The sequence below is a fragment of the Scheffersomyces coipomensis genome, assembly GCF_036884675.1.
Source record: "Scheffersomyces coipomensis strain NRRL Y-17651 chromosome Unknown DFJ63scaffold_5, whole genome shotgun sequence".
Classification (NCBI taxonomy): domain Eukaryota; kingdom Fungi; phylum Ascomycota; class Pichiomycetes; order Serinales; family Debaryomycetaceae; genus Scheffersomyces; species Scheffersomyces coipomensis.
In genome coordinates this window covers 298,519-316,649 of record NW_027042896.1, presented here as the reverse complement: position 1 = coordinate 316,649, position 18,131 = coordinate 298,519, and the positions used below count along the sequence as shown (strand labels likewise).

Sequence of the window (18,131 nt, the reverse complement as noted above, 5' to 3'; positions counted from 1 at the left end):
ATTTATCATCAATTCTTAGGGATTAATTTTGGATCAATTGTTTTCGAATAACATAGTGATATTAGCCAGACTCCGATTACCAGTCTGTTTCGAATTAGATAAATTAGTTTTCCCATTGATATGTCAGAAGATAGTGATCTAAATCATAACTCCAATGAGGCAATTCCGAATCAAGACCTCGATCAAAGCGAGGGATTTGAAGACGTTGATCTTAATCAAAATGGAGTTGACAACACTGAAAATGGCACTGCTGAGGTAGAAGCAAGTGGCGATACTGAATTGGAAGTTGTCGACAATGGTGAAAAAATTACGTCTGAAACAGCTGTACCTGAACACAGTAGTGAGGTTGACACTGATCTACCAGCTGAATCAACTGAAATCACCACTGAAACTTCTACTAATGACGTTGAACCAGAAGTAAATCATCATCCAAATGGATCCAATGGTACTCCGACCATTGATGTGACACCATCTGAGCTTGATGCCGCAGATCAAAGTATTGATTCTCAAAGTATAGATATACCAGCAAGACATGTATCAGGAAATGAATTACCATCACGTAGACAATCATCAGTTTCATTTCATTCTAATGCTACGGTAGATAATACCCAGATATTTAAAAAGGTGTTTGAGTTTATACTTGAAGCTAAAGAAACAAAGAAAAATCAAGAATTGAAAGATTCAATCCAAAAGGCTCTTGATTCATTGAATAATGAAGCTTCAAAGGATCCCTATATAATATTCAATGCTTTACAAGCCACTTGTGAAAAATCTGCCAGTAATGATTTAAAAGCTAAGGCAGTTGACCTTTTTGCAAAACTATTCGATTACGCTCAATTCGATGATCATAATGATAAAGCCGATTTAACAGAAAAGTCAGTGTATGTTATTTCTTCCTGCTTCGATGGTGAAGGAACAGACCCTGAATTAGAATTACAAGTAGTACGTGCTTTAATGCACAGTATACTTTTGATGCCATGTCATGGGGCTCCATTATTAAAAGCAGTCAGACAAATTTACAATGTATTCATATTTTCATTATCAGCAAGAAATCAATCCGTTGCTCAAGGTATTTTGACACAAGTAATTGGAGCCATATTCCAAAGAATCACGGACTCTGCCGCTTTCAAAAATAGAGTTAACAAGTCCTCAAGCAATACCGGATTATCATTGAAAACAGCTAGCAAAGAAAAATTAGAAGAACCCGAATCAGAGAATTTAGAAAAACTTACATTAAAGAACTTGGAGAAATTCAATGATGAACTTGAAGACAGTGACAGAGTTGATGCTGCAAACCAAGCTAATGAACGTGATGAAGATTTGGTGGTTAAAGATGCATTTTTAATCTTTAGAGCCATGTGTAAGATTTCAGTGAAACCTATTGATGAAACTGCCGATATGAGATCCCATTCTGTAAGATCAAAGTTATTGTCCTTACATATTATTCACACTATTTTAAAAGAACATATAGATATCTTTTTGAGTCATGATGTGGTGATATTTTCCACTAAAGAAGGTGAACAAACAAGATTAATCAACGCAATCAAGCAACATGTATGTCTAGCGTTATCAAGAAATGCAGCCTCATCATTAGCTCCAGTATTTGAACTTTCATTAGAAATATTTTGGATTATAATTTCAAACTTAAGATCGGAGTTCAAGAGAGAAATCCCAGTTTTCTTGGATGAAATTTACTTCCCTGTTGGTGAAATGAAGACTTCTACTCCACATCAAAAGAGATATTTGTTATCAGTTATTGAAAAATTATGTAACGATTCAAGATGTATTATTGAATTCTATTTGAATTATGATTGTGATACTAGTATGCCTAATATTTGTGAAAAAATCATTGACTATTTGACAAGATTATCATTAGCCAGAATCGAAGTAACTCCTACCCAGAAATTAGCATATCGTGAAAACAAAAGAAATGAAATTTCAGTCTATGATGTTAGCAAGATTGCAAATTTAACTAGTAGTACAATGACTTCAAAAGCTCCAGAACCAGAAATATACAGCCTTTTCCCATTGGAGTACGCTTTGAAAATGACTGCAATCAATTGTTCAGTGGCATTTTTGAGATCATTATATTCTTGGGCTCATAAGGGTATTAATGGAACATCTTTAGGAACCAGAGTGACACCAACAATCAGTCAAAATGGATCAAGAGTGGTGTTAACTAGAGACAGATCCGGAACTTTAGATTCTACTTCATCCACATTAAACAATTCCCGTAACACTTCGTTTGTTAATAACTCCGAACCCCAATCTACTGATAGTGATATTCCTGAACAATTTGAAAGTCTAAAGTTGAGAAAGAAAACACTCTTAGAAGGTATTAGACAGTTCAATCAAAAAGCGAAAAAAGGAATAGCATTCTTTTTAGACAAGGGTTTTATTGAAAACGATGAACCAAGTAGCATAGCAAAATTCTTATTAGTGACTGATGGTTTAGACAAAGCTGTTATCGGTGAATATCTTGGAGAGGTCAATGAGAAGAATGTTGCAACTATGCATGCATTTGTTGATCAAATGGAATTTGCACAAACTGATTTTGTCGATGCTATGAGAAAATTCTTACAATCATTCAGATTACCTGGTGAAGGACAAAAAATCGATAGATTCATGTTGAAATTCGCGGAAAGATATGTATTAGGTAACCCTGATGTGTTTGCAAATGCTGATTCGGCCTATGTGTTAGCCTATTCTGTTATTTTGTTGAATACTGATTTACATTCCCCTCAAATTAAAAATCGTATGTCATTCGACTACTTCATCAAGAATAATGCTGGTATAGATGATGGTAAAGATTTGCCTGTAGAATTTTTACAAAAGATTTATGATGAAATACAAAGCAATGAAATCAAATTATTGTCCGAACAACATGCGGCATTATTAGCAGGTGATGCTAATATAGTTCCAGCTTCATCAGGTGGACTTTTTGGAACTAGAGATTTTAATAGAGAAGCATATATTCACGCATCAAAGGAAATGTCAAATAAGACAGAGACTTTGGTTATAGGGTTAGGTAAAAAGTTGAGTTCGCATAGTACCAGTGGAGGGTTTTATACCGCATCTCATGTTGATCATGTTAAATCAATCTTTGATACTTTATGGATGTCCATATTAGCTACTTTGACTCCCCCATTTAAGGAATTTGAAGAAGATGATATCACAAAAACCTGTTTGGAAGGTATTAAATTATCAATTCGAATTGCAAGCATGTTTGACTTGGAATATGCCCGTGCTTCGTTTATTGGAGCTTTGGTTCAATTTTCCAACTTGAATAACTATCAAGAGATGAAAGCTAAAAATGTGGAAGCAATTCATATTTTATTGGAAGTTGCAGTTACTGATGGTGATCAATTAGGAAGCGCATGGAGTCATGTTTTAACTTCAATATCACAATTAGAAAGATTACAATTAATTGCTCAAGGTATTGATCAAGAATCTATCCCAGATGTTTCTACTGCAAAATTAGTCAATAGAGGATCTTCGGACAGTAGTGCAAGACCAAGCACAAGTAATTTCTTCAGCCTGTTTACCGCTCAAACTACTGCTTCACAAGCTGCGTCTATTAAATTTCACAATCAACAGTTATCACCATATGTTGCACATTTGTTAACTAAGACTGAATTAGGAGTTGCTATTGATAGAGTTTTCACTAACAGTGCAAATTTATCTGGTGAGGCCATCGTTGCATTTGTTAAAGCTTTATCTGAAGTTGCCATGGAAGAAATTGAATCATCAGGACAAAGTAATAATCCAAGAACTTTCGCTTTACAAAAAGTGGTAGATATCTGTTACTATAATATGAAACGTATCCGTCTTGAGTGGTCGCAATTATGGGCAATCCTTGGTGAAACCTTTAACGAGGTTGGTTGTCATAGTAGTACTCTGATCCTGTTCTTCGCAGTTGATTCATTAAGACAGTTATCAATGAAATTTTTAGAAATTGATGAATTATCTCATTTTAAATTCCAAAAAGAATTCTTAAAACCATTTGGTCACATCATAGTCCATAATGGATCTTTAGAAGTAAAGGATTTAGTATTGGAGTGTATTAATAATATGATTTTAGCTCGTGCTACTCAAATTAAATCAGGTTGGAAGACTATTTTTGAAGTATTAACTGCTGCAGCAAAGGAGAATAAAGAATCTTTAGTTATGAAGTCTTATAAGATGGCCAATTGGATTAATAAAGAATACATTGCTGAGGTAAGAGCCCAGGAATCATTTACAGAACTTGTTAGATGTTTCACTACATTAGCTAAAAATGAAAGATTCCAAAGAGTTAGTCTTTTATCATTAGATGTATTACTGAGATTGGTTAATCATATTGCTCAATATAGTTTTACTGAAACCGATAATGGTGGAGTGGCAAGAATTGCTGATAAGAGCGAATTACTTGATAAATTATGGTTCCCAGTATTGGAAGGTTTTGTTGATATAATCATGAAGGGAGATGAACTTGAAGTTCGTTCTAGAGCCTTGGTCTATTTATTTGAAGTTATTAACCAATATGGTGGATATTTTGAATTGAATTTCTGGGATAGAGTATGCAAGGAATTACTTTTCCCTATATTCGAAGTTTTGAATGAACATTGGGAATTAAGTATTGATGAATCTAATGATAAATTATCAGTTTGGCTTTCTACAACTTTGATCCAAGCGTTACACAGTATGATAAAACTTTTTGGTACATTCTTTGATGCTTTGAAGCATTTATTGGATAGATTTTTGGAATTGATTGTTTCTTGCATTTGTCAAGAGAATGATACTATTGCCAAGATAGGTAGAGAATGTTTATCAATTTTAATTTTAAAAAGTTGTACTGAATTTGATGGAAACCATTGGAGCTTGATAAACGTTGCCTTTGCAGAGTTATTTGAGTTAACCACTGCTACTGAATTGTTTACTTTAGATCCTCTCAGAAGACACAGAGAAGAAATTACTGTTAACGGTGATAATAATGCTGCTCCAGATGCATTAAACGAACCATTAACACCTAGACGTGATGGTCCTGAAGAAAGAGCAATAATTTCCAGAAAACAATCTGCCATAGTTGTTAAAAGTGTGTTACAGTTGTTGTTAATTCAAACTCTTTCCGAACTTTTTGAAAAACCAGAATTTTATAAGACCATTCCATACCAATCATTATTGAGATTGGCATTCCTTCTTCTTCAAAGTTACCAATTTGCCAAAAGATTTAATGATGATTATGATTTAAGAGTGAGATTATGGAATGCTGGTGTAATTGAAAGATTACCAAATTTATTGAAGCAAGAATCTTCATCATCGGCAGTATTTATAAATGTGATGTTCAAAATGTATTGTGACGACAATAAGGCGAATCAACTTGCCAAACAAGTAATAATGGAATCAGTAATACCGTTATGTAATAGTATAACTGAAAGGTATGCCGACCTTGAAGAAAACGGTAATCAAAAAAGCATCGCTACTTGGAAACCAGTCATTGTTGAAATATTTCAAGGTTATATTGAATTAGATGATGGAGATTTCCTTACCTATTCTCCAGCTATGTATAGTTTAACTTTGAAATTATTTTCCAAGAGCATGTCATCTGAGTTAAGAGGAGCTATAAAAGTATTCTTGACCCGAGTTGGAGAAGAATTTATTGAAAATAAAGACTGAACGTAGTTTATTTCCATACCTAAAATTTAAAATGAAAAACATTATGTATATTATAAGTAATTAAAAAAGATATAGTTTTTTTTGAATATATATTAAAAAATTAATTTGCAACCATTTCATTCCATTTGCTTACGCCCAGTGCTACTATTTACGCAGGGGCCGTATATAGTAGTACTTAATTTTACACAGTCAGTAAAGTCATACATTTTATAAAATTAACACAAAACCAATTTATTCTTTTTTTCTCAAGTCGTTGGACGGTCAGCAAATTTTTCAGGCTTTTTTTTTCAATTTCAATTTATATATACCTTTGGTGAAAGAAAGAACTTTAGATTTGAAACAGATAATTAACTTGAATTAGAGTTTTTAAAAGATGTCTTTTGAAAACAAAGTATGTACCGTTCATTTGGACCATTTCAACCAAATTTCCAGAAGTTTTAGATGTAATTCCATCATCAAATAAGGTGGGGAGAGATGAATTGAGCAATTAGTCGAACGACAACTATATGAAATTTTATTTGTCGATAATGATCATAATTTTCAAATTAAGATTCAATTCATACCAATGCAGTTAATAAGATAAGAAATGGAAATTTTAATGAAATGTAATAAAGGAATTGAGAATGTTTACTAACAAATTTTTTTATGTTTAGAACTTGTATCACTTATTAGGTAACGACGTCGAAGACGACGAAGTTGTTCCTCAAGCCCCACCTAAGGAAGTTGTCAAGAAGAACACTTCCTCTAAGAAGGCTGACGTTGCACCAGCTTCTGCTGACCCAGCCAAGGCTAAAAAGAAGGCCAAGGTTACCGGTAATGAAGCTGCCGCCAAATCCAAGAACGACAACAAAGATGTTACTGCTCCATCAGCAACTCCAGCTAAACACCAAAAGAAACCTTTCGATCGTCACTCAAGAACCGGTAAGACCGACTCCAAGAAGAAATTGAAACAAGGTTGGGGTGAAGGTGAAGATAGAGAAGCTGAAGGTGAAGCTGAAGGTGCTGAAGATGCAAAAGCTGAATTAGCTGCTGAAGAAGAAGAAGAAGAAGCTGAACCAGAAGTTGCTAAAAGATCATTACAAGATTACTTTGCTGAATTAGAATTAAAACAACAAGAATTAAGTGGTGCTTCTAAACAAGTTAGAAAACCAAATGCTGGTGCTGAAGATAAATGGACTGCTGAAGCTGTTCTTGAAAAACACCAAGAATCATTCTTTGAATCAACTGCTGCTAAGAAAACCAAAGCTAAGGTTACCAAAGAAAAGAAATTTTTAGAAGTTGAAGCCAGTTTTGCTGATGAAGTTCCTCAACAAAGAGATAGTTTCAGAGGTGCCAGAGGTGGTGCTAGAGGTGGAGCCAGAGGTGGAGCCAGAGGTAATACCAGAGGTGGTGCTAGAGGTTCCACCAGAGGTGGCGCCAGAGGTGGAGCTAGAGGTGGTAAAAAACCAGAAGCCCCAGCTGCTGCTAAATTTGATGAACAAAACTTCCCATCTTTATAAGTTTAAGGGAATGTATTGACATCACTCGCCAAAAATTGGTATTATCAGGTTATTTAATAACTGTTCTTATTTCTTTCAAATATCCATCCTCCACATGAATTTTCTTTTTGTAATTTAGGCTACACTAATACAAAGCCATAGTAACGATCTAGAAATGTTTTCAATTAAACTATACTGTAGAAATTGTAATAGTTGCCCCGTAAGTTTTTTATACAACTCTAAATCGGTGCCATTGTTTTATGCTAACCAAAACTTTTTCCCTAGCATGTGAGTGAGTCGCAACCAAAAGTATTTTTTTGGCGATACTGTGCCCCACATTCAAAATTTATGTTAAAAACAAACTATATAGTTTTCTTTTGAAAACAATTCGATATATTGACGAAGTAGTAGTGTTGACAGTTGGTGTTGGGTTATATAATGTCGTATCGTCATATAAGAGACGCACTCTACGAAGAGACTTCTACCCGATTAATCAATCACATGTATGAAGCTTCTCAGAAATTCAGCAAAGGTTCATCTGATCTCGATAAAGATGGTTCTATTGAATCAGACGAAGGAGACGAGTTTACTGACGAACAAATGAAGGCCATAGAATCAATGGCAGCATCTGCTGAAGAACAACCTAAAAAGACCCATCATTTCATGGATAAATTAATGGAGAAAATGATTCAACATGTTATACCTGATGCAGCTCCTGAAAAAGAGATACTTGAAAGAAAAATGAATGATCCAGAATATAATAGAAGGCCGAAGCTATCAATTAGACAACTTATATCTAATTTCAAAAAATTGAGTGGTAGAATGAGTGCATTCTTTGCTCTCCAATATGGTTTAATACACGTGATTACCTGGAGAAAGCCAACTAAAACGTTAACCGTATTGGTATTCTATACCGCAGTATGCTTATGGCCTCATGTGGTTTTAGCTTTCCCTGTTATGTTTGTGTTATTCGGTATATTACTCCCTGGATATCTTTACAGACATCCAAAACCATTACCAGATTTTATAAAGGTGAAAAAGCGTGGACAATCATTATTAACATTCCTTAGCGATTCTGAGGATTCCAGTATAGTTGATGATTTCATTAGTGAAGGGTTTATGGAAGACCATGATCCCACGCAATTGATTCCCCTGGTTTCTCGAACATCATCAGCCGATGACTCTTCAGATGTAGGTTCTCAGTCAGGTACAGGGTCTGCTGATATTGTAGACGATAAAAAGGAAAGGGCAAGCTATGCATCTTCACAAGTGGCTTTATTAATGAATATGAGAGATCTCCAAAACTTAACTACCGATGTTTTAGAAGGAATCAATGCTGCAGAGATATTTTGGTATAAGACAGCTGGATTTGAGAATGAGCGTCTTTCCACATTTTTATTCTATGGTGCTATGCTTGCTACTTCATTAGTTTTATTTTTGGGTCAATTTATGCCATGGAGGTTAATTTTCATTCAATCGGGATGGTTAGGATTAATCCTTTGTCATCCTAAATCGAAAAAGTATCTAGTTGAATTAAGCCAAGCCCAAAAGAAGAGAGCTGCATTAAAACCGAAGAAAGAAAAACTACCAGATACGGATAATGATAAAGAGCCAAAGGAATTTGATAGGAAGGATATAATCATAGATGATTCTCCAGAAGTTAAAGTTATTGAGATTTATGAATTACAGACGAAAAACATTCTTCACAATAAGTGGTCGTTCTATCGATATTCAAATAACATGTTTGATATAAAAAATAAGGTAAGAGTAACAGGAAAGAGACCGGTTGGAGTAGACCATTTGGCTAAAGTCTTACCTCCAAAGGATTGGAAGTTTGATTTTGCTTTTGCCAATAAATGGAAAATCGATAATAATCCCAAGAAATTTCTTCATGATAGAGATTTAGATAAATCACACTTACTTGAAACCAGAGAAGATGCGGATGAGGGATGGATTTATGACAAAAAACATGAAGAGCATGAAATCGTTTACGAATTTAGAAGAAGAAGATTACACCGAGAATGTTACAGATATGCTAGAGAACCTAGGAAACCATCAAAATTTATGTGATATATAATATATACCTTAGTTAATTAGAAGTTAAAAAATAAAATTATCGTCATCATCATGTCCTGGAGCACCATGAAATAATTTGCCCGCACAATCAGAACCAGCATCATTGAAATGACTGTAACCGCTAATTTTCTCTCCACATAAATAGCAAAAACTTGTATTACATTTGTAACATGTAATTTTATTACAACCATCTATTCTTTCGACAACGGTGTCACAAACTGGACAAGCCATTACCCCGGATTCCTTTTTAAAATCTTCAAACAAGCACTCAAGCTCATATAACTTTACCGCCTTCGCAATTTTTTTGATTCCGTAATGACTACCAATATTCTCTTTCATCATGCTTTCATCCGGAAGCTCTATATACGTCTTCAAATCTTCGAGAAGTATGCCTTCAAACCATTCTTTCCCAAGAAGTTTACATGCCTTGTAGTCTCCATGAAAGGAATTTAAGCAGATAGCACAAAACACATGTTTGCAATTATTACATATCATTAAGTTGTCAGACATATTGTATTTGAATAACCTTTCGCCACAACCTAGTTTTGGACATTCAATGACCCGTCTTGGAAATATAGTACCAATGAATTCGTATTGATTTTTTTGAAATAATCTATAATATCTTTTCACCAAATCTTCTTCTTGTTTTGAATCTTCTGAATTTCGTCCATTTAAAACCTGAGATAAAAAGTTTAACGAAATGGGAGGCTTTAACAATCTTTCAACAAGCGCTACTATCTCTGAAGGTTTCATTGTGAAGTTATCGATAGATTTAGCCTTTTCTTTAAAGCTAACATATTCCTTAGTACATCCAAAATCTGGACAATGAATATTTGAGACCTCTCCACTTCTAATATAATTTGCAAAACAATCGTACAAACAATCATTACAAAAGACATGACCACAACCTTCTATTCGACTGCATTTAATACCTTTATTATCATCCTGACAAATCTCACACGTAAAGGTCTTTGCGTTGAATTCATCCTTTTTTATTTTCCTATCTAGTTTCAATAAATCAAAATAAACTTCTGGATTACAAACTTGATAACTTTCACCGAACATATTAATAATATCGTTTTGAATATGATCAACCATTGAATATAACACTTGATCATGTAATGATTTCCAAATATCAATCAAATTAGATTTCAATTCACTAATTTGGGATTCTGTAAGTACATTGCAATCAATATCTATAATAGGTGGATCCACTTCGGGATAAGTAGAAGGTAGTTGAACGTTCAATGCTATTGGTGGCAAATGATTTACTAAAGTAGATTCTTGAACCGAATTCTCCTCACTAACTAGATTTAGATGTAGACCATCTTCAAAGCTTATTTGAACTTCTAATGATCCTGAAAGATTATCTAAATCAACTTTGAGATCAGGAAAGATATAGTGACACGACTGTAGTTCTTGAACTCTGACATCATCGGAAAACACTATGTCTTGATCTTCCATCTGTATTTCCATGTTATATCATTGAGTTTAATTGCCTCCTTTGATCTTGAGTTACAATTACTAATTACTATCTATTATGGTCAAAATTAGAATTTTGATCTATATATGCAGCTGCTAAAAAAACATCCTTACCGCGAAAAATTGATTGTGTCTAAAAAAGGTAAGTCGAAAAAAATAGTACGGGAGGGTTTATTTAAGGAATTGACAGCAAATACAAAAACCTTGTTAGTGTGATTGAATAGAGGTATCATTAGATGGACAGTTTTGCTACGAAAGTACGAACCTTTGATGCGTTCCCTAAGGTAGATTCTCAGCACAGTGTAAGATCTCAGAGAGGAGGATTTTCCACCTTGATGACAATATTTGCTGGGTTGTTAATCGTATGGATTGAAATTGGTGGGTTTCTTGGTGGATATGTTGATAGGCAATTCATCGTTGACGATGAAATTAGATCTGATTTATCTATTAATGTGGATATGTTAATAGCGATGCCATGTGAATTCCTTCATACCAATGTCAGAGATTTGACCAAAGATAGATATTTGGCTGGTGAAACTTTAAATTTTGAAGGTATGAATTTTTTTATACCTGAAAATTTCAACGTCAATAATGTTAATGATGCTCATGATACTCCAGACTTAGAAGAAGTTATGAGAGAATCTATGAGAGCTGAGTTCAGACTTGAAGGTGCTCGTGTTAATGAAGGTCGACCTGCATGTCATGTTTTTGGTTCAATTCCTGTTAACCATGTTAAGGGTGAATTCCATATTACTGCTAAAGGAGTTGGTTACAGTGATAGATCACATGTGCCAATTGAAGCTTTAAACTTCACTCATTTAATTCAAGAATTTTCATATGGAGAGTTCTATCCTTTTATCAATAATCCGTTAGATGCAACAGGTAAAGTAACAGAAGAAAACCTTCAAGCATACAGATATCACACTAAAGTAGTGCCAACAGTATATCAAAAGTTGGGGTTAGTTATAGATACCAATCAATATTCTTTGACCGAAAGTCACCATGTATACCCATATGATCAACAGAAGAAACCAATGGGTATTCCAGGAATATTTTTCAGATACGATTTCGAACCTATAAAATTAACTATTTCCGAAAAGAGAATTCCATTTGTTCAATTTGTGGCTAAATTAGGGACAATTCTTGGGGGATTGTTAATCCTAGCAGGCTATTTATACAGATTGTACGATAAGTTATTATCCATTTTGTATGGAAAGAAATATGTTGAAAAAAATACTGAAAAGAAAACTGGTGGACTTCTTGACAAAAAAGATGAAAACCTACTTTAGTTCCATTCCCCGTAATGCTATATAGAATATAATTTAGATAAACATTACAATCTGTATTAATGTATAATCATTTACGAAATTTCGAATATTGTTGTCATAATATGGTATTCCGCCTTTAAAGCTCCCTGCATATAGTAAATTTCCGCTAAGATATAGCGATTTCTATAAATTTCAAATTTCCATATCTTTTGTTATCTTGAAAAGCCTTGAAATATAATGATAATATAAGATGGACTCCAAGAAGAAGATACGGAGGAGTAGAAATGGTTGTCACAATTGCAAACGATTGAAAATCAAGTGTGATGAACAAAAACCTAGTTGCTCGTACTGTTTGAAAACTGGAACTGATTGTGATTATTCAATTAAGTTAACATGGGGTGGAAGACCATATAAAGATGTTTCAAAGCGAAGAAAGGATCCATACTCCACGCCAATAGTTTTTAACAACTCAACGTTGCCAAAGTCTAAAACTGAAACTACAACCATCAACCTACCTGCCGAAGATGTGTTAGGGGTTAAATTTATAGAACTGTCAGCCAGCCTAGACTCAAACTCTCCAACACCTATAAACTTGATTCTGACAACTACTTCACTAAATAGCAGTTATAGCAATTTTACATCTTTCAATTTGAGTCCTAGTAACTCATTAAAGAGAATCAATGATTCAAATGAACAGGAGAACAAGGTACAGAAAAGAAGATTGGTTGAGCTAACCAACGAATCTATTAGTCCTCCAGCTATGAGATCACCACCGTCTTTTTTAACTCCAGGAGGTGATTCAATATTAAGTGATGTTGTGTTACCTAAAACAAATGACTATCAGTATACTGATAGTGTCAATGTATCTGCAACAATAAGTATCCCGCGTAATCAAACCGAGAATAGAGAGAATCTGGCCAGGGACGAATATATCAAGCAAGAAGCTGATGATTTTAATAATCAACAACAGGAACAAATTCCAACTCCAATATTTCTAGAAAATATACCAGATATTTCAAACGGTATAGAGAGTCTATCAAATGCGTTGGAAAGGATAACTAATGGAGGACAACAATTCCATCTACAGAACTCTGGAATATTTAACAATTTTGTCCTTTCGAGTATGGACATTGATAGTCCAAAATTATCTGGTACAGATTTAGAAAGACAATCACAGACAATTAAAAAAGGTGAAATATCAGATGTTGATATTGAATTAGATCCGAGTAAGGATACTGAGGAAAGGTTCTTGGGTAATTATTCAGAGGATTTGGCTAGAATTGAAGCTTATATGCCCACTAGGCTGCCGAACTATGTAGGAGACTTACTTTCTCCTTCGATAATGACACATAAGTGGATTCAGTCTTCTTCAAATAGATTGGAAGATCTTGATGACGATGAATTAGATGAGCCATTGGATAGTGAAATTGCTACTATTAACACGCTACCTTATGACCATGCCCAGCCTCATATTATAACTCCTGAAGAGCTTTTCACATCAATTCCTCCTATGATAACTCCGTTTCCAGAGATACTACTACAAGTTCCATTCTATAGGAATTTAATGCATTTTTGGGTCCATGTAGCATCCGAACATTTAGTTCCCGCTCCAGCTCATGTATATACCGACAACCCGTTTAAGGTTCTTTTACCTCAGATGGCAATGCATTACCCATCAATATTGACAACCTTACTTGCCTTTTCGGCTAAACTAAGATCAAATTTGATTAGTTCAAACGATACACCCTCCATTGTTACTGATCAATTATTAGCTCGTTCTTGTACCGAGCTTTTAAGACTTTTAAAAGACAGCAAAAGTGCCACTTCAAATGAAACCTTAGCAACTGTATTGTTATTATCATGTTATGAGGTATTCCATTCCAAAGACTTTAACAGACATAGAGCTCATACAATTGGTGCTAGACAGATTATTTTAGCCAGAAATTCAAAGAGCCGTCGCAATTCCAACGAGAGCAACAGAATAGATGAAAATCAGCATCACTCAAATTCAGGTACTGAAAGTGATATAGCTTTCTTTCTAATGAGATGGTTTGTATATGTGGATGTGATAGGAGCATTATCTGCAACACGAAATTCTCATAATTATTTATCATTTAAGGATGATTTAAATGCCTATGTTCCTGCAGAGTCTGTAGCAACGATTAACGAAATAGAAAGATTAGAACAAAGTGTTATGAATCCTAAACGAGACATTGATCATTTACTTGGTTTTGATGTTAAATTTCTCCCCCATTTCACAGAGGTGGCGTTATTGATTAGAAAAACCAATGCTTATATAGAAGAATGTGATGGTAATCTTACAGAACTACCGATTGAAATCATTACGCAAGCTTTGGAATGCAAGGAAAAGCTCACCAAAGCTTACGAATTAGGTGAAAAGAGAAGGCAAAAGAAGTTAGACAAGATTATTGATTATAAAATACAAAAGAAGAAGGCTTCGACTAACAGCAACTCTCCTCCAAACTTATCAAACTTGATTGAACAAGATAATATTTTAAGATGTACGAATAAGAGTTTCTGTGATATGGGTATATTGAACCTATATAGAAGAGCTTTAAAGATACCCAGAGAGTCACAGATCATTCAAGATTTAGCCAATGGGATTGGGCTCATAGCCAGAGAAAATTTAGAATCACAATCACCTGCTGATATTTGTACTATCTTCTGTTCCTTTTCAGCTGGTTGCGAAACCCTTGATCAAGATATGAGAGAGTTCTTCAGACAAAGGTTTACCAAATTGATTGAAATGGGTAATGTAAATGCTCTTAAGAGTTTACAAATCATGACAAGGTGTTGGGAAACAGGAGAAGATTGGATAGTAGCTTCTAGAATTTTAGATATTGATATAGCTCTATTGTAAATATAAGAATATTTTTTGTAGTTATGTTTGCGGTGCTACCATTTATATTGTATTTTCCCAATTTTTATTTGCAGCAAAATATTTAAAAATTGTACAAATTATTAAACAACAAGAGGTTCTAAAAGAATCGAAGGACATTAATTTGTTATGGTAAATAATTACGGTGTGTCAGTTTGGTATTCTTAATAGCAATTATATGAACTGTTTTGTAGTATTAACACAACCTATCATGTTAGCCTTTTTCATTGTTATGCGCAGCATTTATGTTTAAAGTTTCCTAATAAAGAAGCGCTTGATTACTGCAAAAGTGAAAAAAAATCTATGCTAAACCGAAACAAAAACAATCAGAGATTTTCTGTCTATCATCATAAGAAGAATTCATCAGAGACATAACATTGCCAACCTATTAATTCACATTCACTTTAATGTCTTCCTTCCTGAAACTTATCAATTGTGATAATTTCATTAAATTTTATAAGAAGAATCATGATAAGAACATAAATTTGTTAAGAGTTTCAAGTGACGCCGGAATATCAAAAAGTTATATGAAAGGGTTAACAAAATTAAAATTTGTTTTAAAAGAGTTCAATATCAATGATAATTCAGAATTATCAAGAGAAGTTTAGGAAACACTACTGGTCTGTGAGCCATATGATATAAAAAAAATCAAAGAAATACTTTTAGCGTTATATAAGGCATGTTATCTGCACTTAATGTATCCAACTTTTAGTTCTGATGAAGTGGCTCTTGTTCAACAATTTAGGATGGTACATAATAATATTTTAGGAGATTCTAAAATTGAATTTAAAGATAGAAGAGTAAAGGCTCGATTACAAATCTTTAAAGAGTATACATTATTTATGAAATATCTATGTGTTAAGTGGGAAATTAAAAGCCTTAAAAACCAAATAAGATCTTCATTCAGTCCCAACACCACTTCAGTCAATACGTTAACCAATGGCTTAAAACCAGATTTCAATAATACAGCGGAAGGCTATGATGCAAAAAACACATTTTTTAATGATAATGGATACTTTTTTCCTCAATTCGTTTCCAAACCATACTCTAGCTTTGTCAAGGAAAATATGCATTTACTAAACATTGTACCAACAGCTGTTGGTTCTATTGATATTTGTCATCATATTCCAGATATAGTTTCTTGTGCTAAAAAGGAATTTGTAATTGAATCAGAATTATTCTCACTTTTGAATGTTGCTGGAGAGTTATTTAAGAATAATAAATTCATTTTCAAAAGGCAGGAAACTCAGTACATTAAAGATACCGATTATAAATCTATTCCAGATATTTCAATCACCATCAATAAGTTGGATACAGTACCAGTTGAAATCAAGTGTAATAAAATTAAGGAGAAGTTCCAAAGTTTTGACCTTTCTAAATCCAAAACCAATAATGAATCAAAGCAGTTCATTAATTTGTTTCTGCAAGGCTTTATGCAAAGTCTTCTGTGTAATTCAAATACATTTATAATTACTGATGGAAGTTATTGTATTGGTTTTATTCTAAATCACTATCCACTGATATCATATAATATGTCCAAATTATATCGTATTCCATGTGAGATTGTAATCTTTGATGCCGAGCATGAGCAAGTATCAGTACCAACTTTCATCCTTCTATTTACATTAAAGTTTTCCAAAACAGTTGAGGAATCAAGGGTCTCGGATTTTGTTACATCGTTGTCTTATACCAAGGATCAAACATCACAATTGTGGAAGGATAGATACGAAACTTTATATTCATTCTATGAGTTGATCTCATCTGTGCCGAATAATATCAAGGTTAATATCCAAACACAGGATGTGTTAACTCTGGCAATAAGTGGAGAGCACAATAACAATCTAGATTCTAGTGCAACAGAATTTGGTGTTGGCAGTTCAGATGATGGTGACAGTGATATACATACTATAAATGAGTATATTCAAGGTGCATTAGAAGTCATTTATAATTATCCTGAAGATACGGAAGCTGATATGCAAGATACTATGGAAGATGATTTGGAAGATGACATTGAAGATGACAAAATGACTAATAATTCTTCTGTTAGATTTCAAGATCTGGATATAAAACAAATTAAAGAAGTTGAAATAAAAATATTTCAGAAGTTTGATATAAATATGTCTCTTATTGGTTATTGCGTGCTTAAAAATATCATGAATATGGAATTATTGGACATAAGTTCCATTGGCAGCTATACAATTCTTAGTGGAAAGCTTCCACAAAAGAACTATTCGATTGTTATTAAGACTGGAGATGATAAGATCTATAAGATTTTTGATCCTATCCTTTGCAAAGTTGATGAATCTAGTACTGTTGTTTATTTTGAAGACCGCTTAAAACAGAGTTTTAAGTACTTCATCCGTGAAAGTTTAGTTAACGTATTGCTAAATAAAACTAAATTTAAGCCTAAGTGCTATTCAATTGGATTTTTGAAGAATCAAGAGGCGAAGACCTGTTCTGATATAGGCAGTGTGAATTCCATGTCCGGATTCTATATTAAAATGCAGCATGTTAAGGGTGAAGTACTCCTGAAACTGAATTTCAACAGCAAAGCAGAAGTTGAATTGTACAATGTTATGAAAACTCTCCATGGCCTCGGTGTTAGTCATGGAGATGTACATGCTTCAAACTTCCTTTATGATACAGGCACCAATTCAATGATGATATTGGATTTTGGTCGTCTGTATCAAGCATACCTCAGAGGTAATGCTGGGTTTAAAAAGAAAGGAACATACATTAGTGAACTCGAGAAAAGAATTAAATTTGATAATGAAAACACTAAGTCAATGATACATAAATTGGTTCATGGCCCTAGATCGTGTTATCCTTTCCTGTAGGTAAATAAATAAATAATAGATTTATTAAAATTGTAACTAGCTATTATAGAACTAAAAATATATACATATGTATAACAATAGTCCCATCAACAAATTAACCTTTATATTAAATGCATCTATTATTGTATCAACCTTAAATCCTTCTCAACTATAACACCACCTACCTTCAAATATTCCGCTAATATCTGGACCTTGATGGGTTAAATTCTAATTTATCAAAGATTCTGGAGTGTTTCTAGGTACTTTAGTATGATGATATTTGACTTTATATCTGGAAGATTCATCGCCAATCACATACACAACATGTAGTAGTATTAGTATCAACTGTATGAATTACATTGTTGATGTGATTGATATATGATAATTAATCTTGATTTTTGATCTTTTTTTAAGAGTATGAGCCTTGGATAGTAGCTACACCGACTTTACTATTAAG

The 18,131-nt window shown here is 33.6% G+C and overlaps 7 protein-coding genes across 7 annotated transcripts; 6 read left to right on the top strand and 1 right to left on the bottom strand. All coding sequences in view use genetic code 12, as the record gives it.

The window, feature by feature from the left end:
• Positions 1–120: 120 nt before the first annotated feature.
• On the top strand, positions 121–5,951 carry SEC7 (Arf family guanine nucleotide exchange factor; the record flags this gene model as incomplete). Its single annotated transcript, XM_064907601.1, has 2 exons — positions 121–265; positions 323–5,951. The coding sequence occupies 2 exons, from the start codon at positions 121–123 to the stop codon at positions 5,653–5,655; spliced, it is 5,478 nt and encodes a 1,825-aa protein (XP_064760847.1). The 3' UTR covers positions 5,656–5,951.
• On the top strand, positions 5,843–7,363 carry DFJ63DRAFT_183806 (uncharacterized protein). Its single transcript, XM_064903818.1, has 2 exons — positions 5,843–6,046; positions 6,309–7,363. Exons 1-2 carry the CDS (start codon positions 6,029–6,031, stop codon positions 7,152–7,154), a joined length of 864 nt encoding a protein of 287 aa, XP_064760846.1. The 5' UTR covers positions 5,843–6,028; the 3' UTR covers positions 7,155–7,363.
• On the top strand, positions 7,364–9,218 carry DFJ63DRAFT_183807 (uncharacterized protein). Its single transcript, XM_064903819.1, has one exon. It carries the CDS (start codon positions 7,572–7,574, stop codon positions 9,201–9,203), a length of 1,632 nt encoding a protein of 543 aa, XP_064760845.1. The 5' UTR covers positions 7,364–7,571; the 3' UTR covers positions 9,204–9,218.
• DFJ63DRAFT_183808 (RBR-type E3 ubiquitin transferase) lies at positions 9,219–10,806 on the bottom strand. The gene has a single exon (XM_064903820.1). The coding sequence runs from the start codon at positions 10,683–10,685 to the stop codon at positions 9,234–9,236; it is 1,452 nt and encodes a 483-aa protein (XP_064760844.1). The 5' UTR covers positions 10,686–10,806; the 3' UTR covers positions 9,219–9,233.
• Positions 10,807–10,927: 121 nt separating this feature from the next.
• Positions 10,928–11,980, top strand: DFJ63DRAFT_288276 (uncharacterized protein; the record flags this gene model as incomplete). The annotated part of the gene is made up of 1 exon (XM_064905131.1): positions 10,928–11,980. One exon carries the CDS (start codon positions 10,928–10,930, stop codon positions 11,978–11,980), a length of 1,053 nt encoding a protein of 350 aa, XP_064760843.1.
• A 756-nt stretch (positions 11,981–12,736) lies between these two features.
• ZCF32 (Zcf32p) lies at positions 12,737–15,273 on the top strand. The gene is given in 3 exon segments (XM_064907103.1): positions 12,737–14,962; positions 14,975–15,072; positions 15,187–15,273. 1 exon segment carries the CDS (start codon positions 13,083–13,085, stop codon positions 14,838–14,840), a length of 1,758 nt encoding a protein of 585 aa, XP_064760842.1. The 5' UTR covers positions 12,737–13,082; the 3' UTR covers positions 14,841–14,962; positions 14,975–15,072; positions 15,187–15,273.
• On the top strand, positions 15,198–18,121 carry DFJ63DRAFT_183811 (uncharacterized protein). Its single transcript, XM_064903821.1, has one exon. It carries the CDS (start codon positions 15,554–15,556, stop codon positions 17,693–17,695), a length of 2,142 nt encoding a protein of 713 aa, XP_064760841.1. The 5' UTR covers positions 15,198–15,553; the 3' UTR covers positions 17,696–18,121.
• Positions 18,122–18,131: the final 10 nt, after the last annotated feature.